At 38.3% G+C, this 13,289-nt stretch overlaps 3 protein-coding genes across 3 annotated transcripts; all 3 read left to right on the top strand.

Moving 5' to 3' along the window:
• Positions 1-322: 322 nt before the first annotated feature.
• On the top strand, positions 323-3,325 carry Cbr-fem-2 (the record flags this gene model as incomplete). Its single annotated transcript, XM_002642937.1, has 6 exons — positions 323-517; positions 1,395-1,606; positions 1,662-1,789; positions 1,859-2,336; positions 2,384-2,712; positions 3,159-3,325. 6 exons carry the CDS (start codon positions 323-325, stop codon positions 3,323-3,325), a joined length of 1,509 nt encoding a protein of 502 aa, XP_002642983.1.
• Positions 3,326-5,311: 1,986 nt separating this feature from the next.
• On the top strand, positions 5,312-9,944 carry CBG15268 (the record flags this gene model as incomplete). The annotated part of the gene is made up of 6 exons (XM_002642938.1): positions 5,312-5,352; positions 5,408-5,555; positions 5,975-7,275; positions 7,803-8,029; positions 8,266-8,717; positions 9,816-9,944. 6 exons carry the CDS (start codon positions 5,312-5,314, stop codon positions 9,942-9,944), a joined length of 2,298 nt encoding a protein of 765 aa, XP_002642984.1.
• A 315-nt stretch (positions 9,945-10,259) lies between these two features.
• CBG15269 lies at positions 10,260-12,580 on the top strand (the record flags this gene model as incomplete). Its single annotated transcript, XM_045243267.1, has 4 exons — positions 10,260-10,358; positions 11,203-11,532; positions 11,744-12,035; positions 12,528-12,580. The coding sequence occupies 4 exons, from the start codon at positions 10,260-10,262 to the stop codon at positions 12,578-12,580; spliced, it is 774 nt and encodes a 257-aa protein (XP_045095624.1).
• Positions 12,581-13,289: the final 709 nt, after the last annotated feature.

The following is a 13,289-nucleotide window of genomic DNA, read 5'->3' as shown; positions in this document are numbered from 1 at the left end:
ATCCGTTTTCGCTCCGCCCCCTCGTAAATCGACACGAGCGCTGTCTCCGAGATTTTCAGGTGTCACTATTTTTAATCCGACAATATTTTTGGCTCCCTGAACATTTTTTATGTGTAAATCAAAAATTTTGTTTTTTTGAATCTACAATAGAAGAATTTGGAGAGAAAAATCGAAATTTTTAGTGAAACTGATGGTTTCAAATATTCAGAAAAAGAGAATCTGCATTAGAAATTTTCTTTTTTTCATTTTTGTTTTTTGCTATTCTTCATTCCATCCTTGCAATACTTTGTAAATCACCTTTTTCGAAATCTCACCTTTTCAGATGTCCGGCCCACCACCACCCAAAACTAACGAGAAATCATCACAACCGGTCACCGGACGATCACAAGAGCCTACGCGTAAAGGTCAACTTGGACCCAATTACTTGCGTATAATTGAAGAGGACGAAGAATATGGGCATGCTCTTTTGGAGCCAAGTGAGGAGCAGATCAAATTCGAAAGAGAAGCACTTTTTGAGGTATACAAATAATTATGGATTAAGCATAATCACTAAAAGTTTCGCAAACCTTATCGTCTGAGTGACCCAGTTTTATCACTGTTTCTGTGGAAGATATGCGATAAAAACTACCGTAAACACTACTAGAACGCCACCAGAACCGTCCACTTTGAGCCTATATATCTCACTTTTTTCAAAAGATATCAAAAAATTGTCAACTAACAAAATGTTTGTCATGATGTCAGCAACATTTAATTAGTTGACCACTTGTTGATATCTTTTACAGGAAATGAGATACATGGGCTCGAATATAATGATTCCGATGGTGTTCTTTTAGAGTGTTTACGGCATACTTGCGACCGCGTATTTGCCGGGCCCCTTCGTCATAGTTTCTTTTTGAATCAATATTTTTAGATTAACTAAATTAGATATGATAAAACTCGGCGAGTACTACAAAATGATACTATTTGGAAAACAGTGTCTTGTCTATGAACAAAGTAACAAGTCATAAAGTGGCCAGACGAGGCCTCTGTTTTTTGTCTGTAACTTTGTTCATAGACAAGACACAGTCCTCCAAATAATATCATTATGTAGCACTCGTCGAGTTCTTTCATATCTAAGTGAGTTGGTCTGAAAATTTTGATTCTAAAAGAAACTATGGCAGATGAAGGCTTGTTTGCAAGTATGGTTTACGGTATTGAAAAATTATAACTCCTGTGTTTCAAGATAAATTCAACGGTCTAAAAATCCTAATTGTGATGAAATTAAAACTTCGAAAGAAAAATGTTTACAATTTTCGAAAAACTGAAAATTAGAGCAAAATTAACTGAAATTTTCTTCCTGTCTGAAAATTAAAACTCCAAGTTTTTTGTTGCTCTTTTCAAATACAAGTTTCCAGGATCTCCACTTGGACCGTCAACGAAGTGCCCGTTCATTCATTGAAGAGACTTTCGAGGAGGAGATGCTTGGACCCCAAAATGGCATTCCACCCACTACAGAATCTCCACAGTCATACATTCCCATCCGATACCGTAATCCACCAGCAGCTGCACCGGTTCATGACGTTTTCGGAGATGCTGTACATGCAATTTTTCAAAAGTTGATGACTCGGTAAAAGTTTGAAATTAGAGAGGAAAAAGTTTAGGATTTTACAAAATGTTTTCAGAGGTCCACCTGTCGAGTACTGTCACTGGATGTCCTATTGGATTGCCAAGCAGATTGATAAGGATAGTCCAGTGAAGTATCATGAGTGTCGTTTTACTCCTGACCAATACGTGACGGAGAATACTGCAGGTATGCTTGTATCATCCAGATAACCACGGGGATCCTTGGAACATGGAATCTAATGTTTCGTTTTCACAGAAGCCAAGAAGACTTACATGGACAATATGTGGAAGGCAGCAGAAAAGAATTTATGGATGTACACCTACAACTCTCCACTCCTTCGCACAAAATGGACTGGAATTCACGTGTCTGCTGAACAAATAAAAGGACAACGTCACAAACAGGAGGATCGATTTGTCGCCTATCCGAATAGCTTGTACATGGATACGTCTCGTTCGGACCATATTGCTCTTTTGGGTGTTTTCGATGGTCATGGAGGCCACGAGTGCTCCCAATACGCTGCTGGGCATATGTGGGAGACGTGGATTGAGACACGAGCCTCGCACTTCGAGGAGCCACTTGAGAAGCAACTGAAGACTTCGTTGGATCTTCTGGATGAGCGTATGACTGTAAGAAGTACGAAGGAATGCTGGAAGGGAGGTACCACGGCTGTCTGTTGTGCAATTGATATGAATAAGAAGGAGTTGGCATTTGCTTGGTTGGGAGATTCACCAGGGTATGAAAATAGGAGTTTTATATTTTTTAAAAACTGGAAAATCTCAGCTACATTATGGATAATCTGGAAGTTCGCAAAGTGACACGCGATCACTCTCCATCAGATCCCGAAGAAGGTCGTCGCGTCGAAGAGGCTGGTGGTCAACTGTTTGTGATTGGTGGAGAGCTTCGAGTGAATGGTGTGCTCAATCTGACACGTGCACTAGGAGATGTCCCTGGCCGACCGATGATCTCGAATCAAGCGGAAACGTGTCAGCGAGATATTGAAGTAGGCGACTATCTGGTAATTCTTGCTTGCGATGGAATATCGGATGTCTTCAACACAAGTGATTTGTACAATTTAGTGCAGGCCTATGTCAATGAAAATCCTGTAGAAGGTGAGAGCTCATTTTAGAAAAAAAGTACAAAATCTTAAAGGATTTTATGAATTCTAAAAATGCTTAAAATTGCTTACTAGAAGGAATTCTACAGAAAACTTGAACGTGAGAAAATTTGTAATCAGTTTTTGTGTTCGATCTGAAAATTGGAAACTTGTTCAACTAAGCGAGAGCTGTTATATTTATGCTTGAACTCTGTTTTTTTTGTATATTTACTGAAAGTGTTGGAGCAGTCAAACAACTGTAACTTACATCCTTAGTGCCTAGACTTTTGTCAAAGAAAATCAAATTTTTCAATTTTAATTGAAAAGTTTTGAAACACTTACCATTAGAGAAGTTCTTATAACTTTTTGAACCGAAAAAAAGTCAAAAAAGAGTATTTTCAACTAGAGCCAATAGTGATAAAGTCAAGACTGATTAAAACCTCAAAATTTATTTATTTCCAGAATATAACGACTTGGCTCATTACATCTGCCACGAAGCGATTGCTCATGGAAGTACGGACAATGTGACAGTCGTCATTGGATTCCTCCGTCCACCACAAGATCTCTGGCGCATGATGAAAATCGACGAAGAGTCAGACGAAGAAGAAGACGAGGTTGATGATGAATAGAATTCCACTGCTTTCTTGTTTCCAAACTGTATATATTTTTTCTTTGACTCTTCTTATAACTTTATTTGAAAATCCTTTCTTTTCTCCCGTCTAGATTTGTTTTGTATAGGCGTTGGTATCAATTTTCTATCAATCATCCACATCCATATCTATTTGAACTTTATTACAGTAACTTCAGAGCTCGAAAACATTTCGAAGTTTTTTTTTGTGTTCCTATCTTTTACGTATAGCATTTCCTTATCTTCCGAATTTTGGCTTAAGTACAGGCTTAGGAAAATCCTTAATAACTTTGTTCAAATAAGAGATTTGGGCCTGAAACTTTTGGACGTAACTTGAAATTGAATGTAGAACGTTCCTATGACAAAAAATCAAAAAAAGTTTTTTTTGGGATTTCGAAAAAATGCCTTATGTAAGACTTAGCTTTTTTTTCGATCAAAATAATGTTTGTCAATTTTTTGAGATGTTTTGTTATGAAAACGTTTTACATTCAAATTTAGGTACCGAATACGAATATCAGATCGAGATCTCTTCTCGATACGAAGTTATGGACAAAAGCCTGAAACCGAATTTTGGCTTAAGTACATGCTTAGAACAATCCTTAATAACTTTGTTCAAATAAGAGATTTGGGCCTGAAATTTTGGGACGTAACTTGAAATTGAATGTAGAACGTTTCTATGACAAAAAATCAAAAAAAGTTTTTTTTGGGATTTCGAAAAAATGCCTTATGTAAGACTTAGCTTTTTTTCGATCAAAAAAATGTTTGTCAATTTTTTGAGATTTTTTGTTATGAAAACGTTTTACATTCAAATTTAGGTACCGAATTCGAATATCAGATCGAGATCTCTTCTCGATACGAAGTTATGGACAAAAGCCTGAAACCGAATTTTGGCTTAAGTACATGCTTAGAACAATCCTTAATAACTTTGTTCAAATAAGAGATTTGGGCCTGAAATTTTGGGACGTAACTTGAAATTGAATGTAGCACGTTTCTATGACAAAAAATCATAAAAAGTTTTTTTTGGGATTTCGAAAAAATGCCTTATGTAAGACTTAGCTTTTTTTCGATCAAAAAAATGTTTGTCAATTTTTTGAGATTTTTTGTTATGAAAACGTTTTACATTCAAATTTAGTTACCGAATTCGAATATCAGATCGAGATCTCTTCTCGATACGAAGTTATGGACAAAAGCCTGAAACCGAATTTTGGCTTAAGTACATGCTTAGAACAATCCTTAATAACTTTGTTCAAATAAGAGATTTGGGCCTGAAATTTTGGGACGTAACTTGAAATTGAATGTAGAACGTTTCTATGACAAAAAATCAAAAAAAGTTTTTTTTGGGATTTCGAAAAAATGCCTTATGTAAGACTTAGCTTTTTTTCGATCAAAATAATGTTTGTCAATTTTTTGAGATTTTTTGTTATGAAAACGTTTTACATTCAAATTTAGGTACCGAATTCGAATATCAGATCGAGATCTCTTCTCGATACGAAGTTATGCACAAAAGCCTGAAACCGAATTTTGGCTTAAGTACATGCTTAGAACAATCCTTAATAACTTTGTTCAAATAAGAGATTTGGGCCTGAAACTTTGGAACGTAACTTAAAATTGAATGTAGAACGTTCCTATGACAAAAAATCAAAAAAAGTTTTTTTTGGGATTTCGAAAAAATGCCTTATGTAAGACTTAGCTTTTTTTTCGATCAAAATAATGTTTGTCAATTTTTTGAGATGTTTTGTTATGAAAACGTTTTACATTCAAATTTAGGTACCGAATTCGAATATCAGATCGAGATCTCTTCTCGATACGAAGTTATGGACAAAAGCCTGAAACCGAATTTTGGCTTAAGTACATGCTTAGAACAATCCTTAATAACTTTGTTCAAATAAGAGATTTGGGCCTGAAATTTTGGGACGTAACTTGAAATTGAATGTAGAACGTTTCTATGACAAAAAATCAAAAAAAGTTTTTTTTGGGATTTGAAAAAATGCCTTATGTAAGACTTAGCTTTTTTTCGATCAAAAAAATGTTTGTCAATTTTTTGAGATTTTTTGTTATGAAAACGTTTTACATTCAAATTTAGGTACCGAATTCGAATATCAGATCGAGATCTCTTCTCGATACGAAGTTATGGACAAAAGCCTGAAACCGAATTTTGGCTTAAGTACATGCTTAGAACAATCCTTAATAACTTTGTTCAAATAAGAGATTTGGGCCTGAAATTTTGGGACGTAACTTGAAATTGAATGTAGAACGTTTCTATGACAAAAAATCAAAAAAAGTTTTTTTTGGGATTTCGAAAAAATGCCTTATGTAAGACTTAGCTTTTTTTTCGATCAAAAAAATGTTGTCAATTTTTTGAGATTTTTTGTTATGATTGACCTGAAAATGATCCCAGGATGAGATGGGTTTCCGGTTCTTCCTAGTCTTCTGGACCTAGATCTCTCAGTGTCAGTTGCCTTAAATCTTCAACTTCCCTGAATTATACCCTAGTATCCTCTAGATCCTAGATCCTCTAGATCCTAGATCCTCTAGATCCTTGATCCTGTAGATCCTAGATCCTCTAGATCCTAGACCCTCTAGTTCCTAGATCCTCTACATCCTAGACCCTAGATCCTCTAAATCCCATGTCATCAATTCCAATTTCCAGGTCATCAACGACATTCTCCCTGTGCTGGACGTCAACCAGAAGTCCGAAGAGATCGCCAAACGCATCGGAGTCGCCATCGCCCTCCACGAGATCATCAACAACATGAGCAAAGAAGTCACCAACCACTACCTCTCCTCCATCGTCGACCCCGTCCGTAAATCGATTTGCGACGAGAGCACATTCGTCAGAGAAGCCGCCGCGGCCACCTTCACAGTGCTATATCGTGTCGTTGGAAACGAAGCGCTCGACGAGATCATTTGTCCGCTTCTCGAGGAACTGACACCAGAGCAAGATCATATTCTACAGGGACTGTGTGATGTGATGAGACAGAATGCGAAGGCAATGCTTCCCTACCTTCTTCCAAAACTTACCAAGCCTCCAGTCAATGTTCACGCTCTCTGCTCCCTGGCTTCTGTATCAGGAGACTCACTTTCCCGACAACTTCCAAAGGTTCTAGATGCTCTTTTGGCTTCCTGTGAGACCAATGATGAAGCTGATCCAATGATAGAATCCTGTGAAAAGGTGGTCATCGCTGTCACTGATGAGGATGGAGTTCCAGTCCTTATCGATTATCTGATCCAGAAAGCATCCCAGGATGATAATGTGCCAGCTGCAGTCCTTCTCAACACATTCATTGCCAAATCGGGAGTCTCCCTGGCAGACCAGGCTGAAGACGTTCTTCCAGGACTTCTCAATCTCTACACCTCCACTAGTCCTCAAATTGTCGATCACGCTGTTGGCGCAGCAGTGGCTCTTACTCAATCCATGGATCAGAGAGAGCTGGTTCAAGTGCTCCCCACTATCAAGAAGACAATCAATATCGTTGTGGCTGGTGCCAAAGGACAACAGATTCCAGGATTCACGCATCCGAAGTCTCTTCAACCATTGGTCGTTATGCTTCGTGAAGCCATTCTTCAAGGTCAGGTTGAGATGAAGGCGTTGGCTGCGGAGACTCTAGGAATGGTTGTGAAGGTGTCAGATGTGGCTGCCCTCAAAGCCCATGTCGTCAATATCACTGGTCCGCTGATTCGTGTACTTGGAGATCGATTCCCGGCTAATGTCAAACTTCCGATCATTGAAACGCTATCCAAGTTGCTGGATAAGGTCGCCGCGATGCTTCGTCCGTTCCTTCCACAACTTCAGTCCACATTCCTCAAAGCTCTTCAGGATCAGTCGTCTCGACCGGTGAGATTGGCGGCTGGAGGTGCGTTGGCGCGCTTGATGAAGTTGCATCCGAAGCCAGAGACTACGATGGTGGAGTTGTTGAAGTTGTTAGCAACGTCTACAGATCAGCAATTGATGTGAGTATCTAAAAATGGTACAAAATGGTTTAAAATAGCTTTAAAATGGTCATACTGTACTTTGGAAATAAGGGGTCACTGTAGTTGAAGGTTAAGCACTTTTGGAAATCGATTTCAAAGCAATACTACTGTAGTTTCGAACTACCGTGAAGCTCTAAGTTTGCAGTATAGATTACTGTACTTTAGAATAGAAGGGATTACTGTACTTTGAAATGGATGATAGATTACTGTAGTTCTTCTTTAATAGTATAAAATAGTCTATAATCGACTAAAAATTGTCTAAAATAGCTCAAAGTAGCCTGAAAATGATCTGAAGCAGTCCTAAAATGGTCTAAAATGATCTGGAAGTTGTCCAAAATGGCCTGAAAACGATCCAAAACACCCTGAAAATGATCTTAAATAGCTCAAAATATAGTCTGGAAATGGACCAAACTCACCCAAAATGGCTCAAACTTGCCTGAAATTGGCCCAAAATGCGCTAAATTCAATTAAAATTGCTCTAAAAATTAAATTCCTCAAATTTCCAGCGAATCCTCCCTTGCCACCGCTCGAGCCCTCATCGCCTCGTGTCCCGATAAGATGAGCCAGTCGACAGTTGATGAGATCTATCGTGTCTCCGAAATGATCTTCTCTCAATCCGTCGAAAATCCATCAGAAATCGACATCTCATTGACCGCATGCTCTGGAGCACTTCTCGGAGAGACCATTGCTCAGAAGGAAGACTGGGAGACCGCGCAGAGCAGTGTTTTGAGTAGTGAGTGGATGTTAAACTGAAAACGTGGCTTAAAATGTCTTGAAAAGGTCCAAAATAGCCTGAAAATGGTCTGAAATGACCGGGAAATGTCTCAAAACCACCTGAAAATGATCCAAAATTGCCTGAAAATGGTATAAATGAATTCCTGAAATTCTAGAATTCCAGATTATTAAATTTCTGAATTTTCAGATTTTTGCATTTTTGGAAGTTTTATTTTAATTTGACAATTTTTCCAGACATTGAATCCACCTTCACCATCCCACGTGTCCGTCAAGCCAAGGCTGCTGCCCTCCAACAACTCTGCTCCTCCAACGCCGACGGTTTCTGGAATTCCGAAGCCAACGCCACGTGTCGTTCAGCTCTTCAATCCGCCTTCACCTCTTCCGATCCATCAGTCGCTTGCTCATCCCTCCGAGCAGCTTCTCATATCCTCCAATCGAATATCGATCGAGATCTACTCTCTTCTGTTGCTAGATCCTTGAATCATGCTTCGGTTGATGTTCGAAAATCGGCTGCCATTGCAATGGGACACGTTGGATACAAGAATGATCTGCCGAATGATGTGTTGAAGCTGATTGTTCCACAATTGATCAATGGATGTAAGGAGAGCAATTCGGCAGTGAGAGCAGCGTCGGAGCTGGCACTGGTTCATGCGTTGAAGATGGTCGAGAATGAGGACAGATTTGAGGTAATGAGCAATTTGGATATGGATTAAAAGATTCTAGAAGGTTCCAGGATTCTGGAGGATCCTTGAAATTTCAGATTCTCGAATTTCCAGATCTTTGGATTCCTAGATTTTTAAAATTGTAGAATTCCAGATTCCCGAATTTCCAGATCTTTGGAATTCTAAAATTTCAGAAATATAGGAATCCAAAGGATTGGAAGTTCGGGAATTTGGAATTCTAGATATTCAGGGATCTGAAAATCTGAAGATCTGGAAATCCTTGAATTCTAGAATACTAGATTCATAGATTCTATGGATCCAGATTTTCAGTACTTCGAAGTCCCCAGGATTCTAGAGGTCCTGGATTATCTAGATTTTTGAATTCTTAGATTCCTGAAATTAGATATATTCATTTTCCTGAACTTTGGAATTCTAAATTTTCAGGAATCTAAGGATCGCAAGATTTGGGAATTTGAGAATCTGGATTCTTAGATTCCTGTAATTCTGGAGTTCCCAAATTTCCTGATCTTTGGATATTTAGTTTACTGGAATTCTGGAATTCCAGATTCCCGAATTCTCAGAACTTCGGATTCTTAGATTCCTGAGCTTCTGAAATCTCAGATTTCGTAATTTCCAGATCTTCGCGATTTTTGGATCTCTAAGATTCCAGCTTTTCGGATTTTCTGCATTTCTAGAATTCCAGATTCCCGAATTTCCAGATCTTCAAGTTCATAGATTCTAGAAACACTGGAATTCCAGATTCCCGATTTTCGAGATCTTCGGACTTTCAGATTCCTAAATCTCCAGATCCCAGAATTTCCATATTTTTGGATTTTCAAATTCCTGAAATGTTATAATTCCTGATTCCCAAATTTCCAAATCTTTCGATTCCTAGATTCCAGATATTCTAAAATTTCTGATTCCCGAACTTCCAGATCTTTGGATTCCTAGATTCGTGAAATTCAAAAATTCGAGATGCCAGAATTTCCAGAACCTTCTATCTAGATATTTTGAGATCTTAGATTCCCAGATTCCTGAGTTCCCAGGATTTTAAAACTCCTTTTCGATGATCACAGTCTTTTTTTTCTAAAAGCACCTTCTAAACGTATTGATCATTTCCAGGCCTACCGTAACACCCTGGAAGGCGTCGTCCAACGGAATCTTGACGAGACGCGCGTCTCGCTGGCTCGTGTCGTTCGTGCAGGAGACGTCGATCTGGAACCACTCGACAACATTCTCGACGTCTATTAATTATCCTTTTTGGTATTATTGGTTGTTTTTTTTGTTAATTTTAACTTCTTTTTTTCGTTAAAAATGTTTTTTTAATTAAAGTTTCTCGGTTCCTAAAATTCGTGATTTTTCTCTATCCCCGTCCCCTCCTCTTCTCCCGATTCTCCGCCCCTGTTTTGTTTCCTTTTTTGGTCTTTTTCAGTGAAAAATTTAATTCTAAAAATATATAAATTTAAAAAAACCATATAATTGGCATCAGATAGGATATCCACCACCCTCTTTTTCTCTTTTTTTCCTTTTTTTTCTGAAATTTTCAGAATTTTTAGAACCAGAAAAATGTGGTCTTATTCTCGAAGGGGATTCGCATCAGTAGCTTCCGCTACAGTAGCCCAACATCAACAAAAGGCACGATACAAGCCGGTGATCGGATTGGAGGTACTGTAGTTTGATGGGGGATGGAAGAAATGAGCAATTCCAAATGAAATGGGACATTGTGAAGGAGCTGTTGAAAAATTATTTTCAGACATTTTCAGAAATAAAAAAAAATCAGTGATATTCAAGATAGGCGAGAATTCCCAAATTTTGATTTTTTGGAGTTTTCGAAAATTTAGGAATTTCCTTAATTTCGGATTTTTTGAATATTCCAAAATTTTGGTATTTCTAAAAATGTAAATTCTTCGATTTTCCAAAATTTTTGTGATTTTTTAAACTCCAATTTCTTGAATTTTTAAAATTTTTGGTTTTTTTTCCAAATTTCAATTTCACCAAAATTTGGAATTTTTAAGATTTTCGATTTAAGGAATTTTTAGAGTTTCTTTTTTTTTGAATTTTCATAATTTCCCAAAACCCTGGAATTCTCAAAATTTCAATTTTTTGATTTTAAAATCTTTTAGGAAAACTTTTAAAAATTTTGAGATTTCAAAAAGTTCAGATTTTTTGAATTCTAAAAAAGTTTCAAGTTTTCAATGTTTTGCTAGAGATTTTAAGTCATTTTTTGGCTTTCTGATATCGATTTTCGCTCAATTTTGGTCATTCGATTTTCAGCCGAATTCTAGAAAAATCCAGAAAAATTAATTCGAATTTCGCCTCTGATTGTTCCGAATTTTCAGAAATTGCTAAAAATTTGAATTTCCATTCCTTCAACAAATTCCAGACCTTTTTTGAGCTTTTTAAATGTCAGTTCAGGGCCAATTTGAAGCGATTTTCAGACCGCTTTTCGTGCCAATTTCAAGCTATTTTCAGCCAAATTCCATAAAAAATCGCCCCCCATCAATTCCAGGTGCACGTGCAGCTGAACACCAAAACGAAGCTATTCTCGCGATGCCCCACCACCGACTCCTCCCCGAATCGACGGGTTCTACCATTCGATATGGCCACCCCGGGAACTCTTCCATCCCTAAACTCTCAATGTATTTATCGTGCATTGAAAATGGCACGTCTTCTGAATTGCCACGTGTCAGAATGGTCGAGATTCGACCGGAAACACTACTTCTATGGGGATATGCCGGCTGGCTATCAGATCACTCAGAATCACCATCCTATTGCCAAAAATGGAAATTTCGGTTTTTGGGTTTTCGATGAGCATCTGGATGTGCCTTATTGGAAAGAGGTACTGTAGTAGATTGGGTTTTCTAGGCCAAAATGACACGTCGTCAGCCATAGCTTGCTGATGACGTGGCGCATTCAGAAGAAGCTTCTCAAAAGGGGCGGAGCCTAAATTACAAAATGTTCTCCGGAAAACTTCCCCGGAAAATAGCCTAGTTTAGGCTCCGCCCACTGACTCCGCCCATTTTATTTTCTAATTAGTCCCATTTTTCCAGGTGAAAATCCTTCAATTGCAATTGGAACAAGATTCCGGGAAGACGATTCATCTACCGTCAACGTCTTCAGAAGGAGGAGAAGGTCCCAAATCTCTAATTGACTATAATCGCGCTGGATGCGCCTTGATTGAAATCGTGACGTCTCCATGCTTCGAGACGGCGATTGAAGCGATTCGATTCGTTCAAACCCTTAGATTATTGATTATTCATCATAACTTATCGAATGGAGAGCTGCATAAGGGACACTTGAGAGTTGATGCGAATGTGTCGTTGGAGAGGGATACTGTACCTGGTGAGTCTAGGATCTAGCCTTGAACCAGAGGATTTGGGATCCAGGATCCTAGAAACTACAGTAAGCTACGGCAATCCTCACGAAGGATCCTAGAAACTACAGTAATCCCAGGATCCCAGAAACTACAGTATTCCCAGGATCCTAGAAACTAAATTATTCTCAGGATTCTAGAACCTACTGTAATCCTCCCGAAGGATCCTAGAAACTACTGTATTGTCGGAATTATAAAACTGCGACCTGCGGTGTACTATTTCTAATTTTAATTACTGCTAATTAGGGTCAGTTGCAGTAATTAGGCATTGAAAAATCCGAATTTTCAGTTGAAAAATAGCAAAAATCGATGTTTTTTTTTGAATTTTTAAAAAGAAGATTTTAGGTCAAATTTCAGCAAAATTGATCCCAATTAGGATAAATTACAGTAATTAGACATTGAAAAATTCGAATTTTCAGTTTTAAAATGTCTAAAACATCAATTTTCAGTCAACTTTTCAGATTCCAAATCCTCCAATCACACCTCAATTTGGGTAAATTGGGCTCGACCATAAATCGATAGTCCGTATCCACGTCATCCTTCTCCCTCATCGATACGGTCCGCCCGTCCTGATCGGCGGCTCTGGTCTCTTTTTGAACTGTCCCGTTCGAATTCAAAATTTCAAATTGGCGCGCAATTTCCAAATTAATGGCTGTGTGAATGGTTCGAATGCTGTTCATGTTCTTGATTTCCGTTCGGGTGCCTGGAACAGAATTTTGAGTTACTGTAGTTTCTAAGATCCTCGGATTACTGTAGATTACTGTAGTTTCTAGGACCCTGGGATTACTGTAGTTTCTAGATTACTGTAGTTTCTAGGATCCTGGGATTAATGTAGGTTTTAGGATCCTGGGGTTACTGTAGTTTCTAGGATCCTGGGATTACTGTAGCTTCCAGGATCCTGGGATTACGGTAGTTTCTAGATTGCTGTAGTTTCTAGGATCCTGGGATTACTGTAGTTTCCAGGATCCTGAGATTACTGTAGTTTCTAGGATCCTGGGATTACTGTAGTTTCCAGGATCCTGAGATTACTGTAGTTTCTAGGATCCTGGGATTACTGTAGTTTCTAGATTACTGTAGTTTCTAGGATCCTGGGGTTACTGTAGTTTCTAGGATCCTGGGGTTACTGTAGTTTCTAGGATCCTGGGATTACTGTAGCTTCCAGGATCCTGGGATTACTGTAGATTTTAAAATTCTGGGGTTATTGTCAGAATTATAAAATGCGA

The sequence above is a fragment of the Caenorhabditis briggsae genome, assembly GCF_000004555.2.
Source record: "Caenorhabditis briggsae complete genome, chrIII, whole genome shotgun sequence".
Classification (NCBI taxonomy): Eukaryota; Metazoa; Nematoda; class Chromadorea; order Rhabditida; family Rhabditidae; genus Caenorhabditis; species Caenorhabditis briggsae.
The sequence above is the reverse complement of the archived record's forward strand: the minus strand, read 5'-3'. Positions and strand labels throughout refer to the sequence as shown.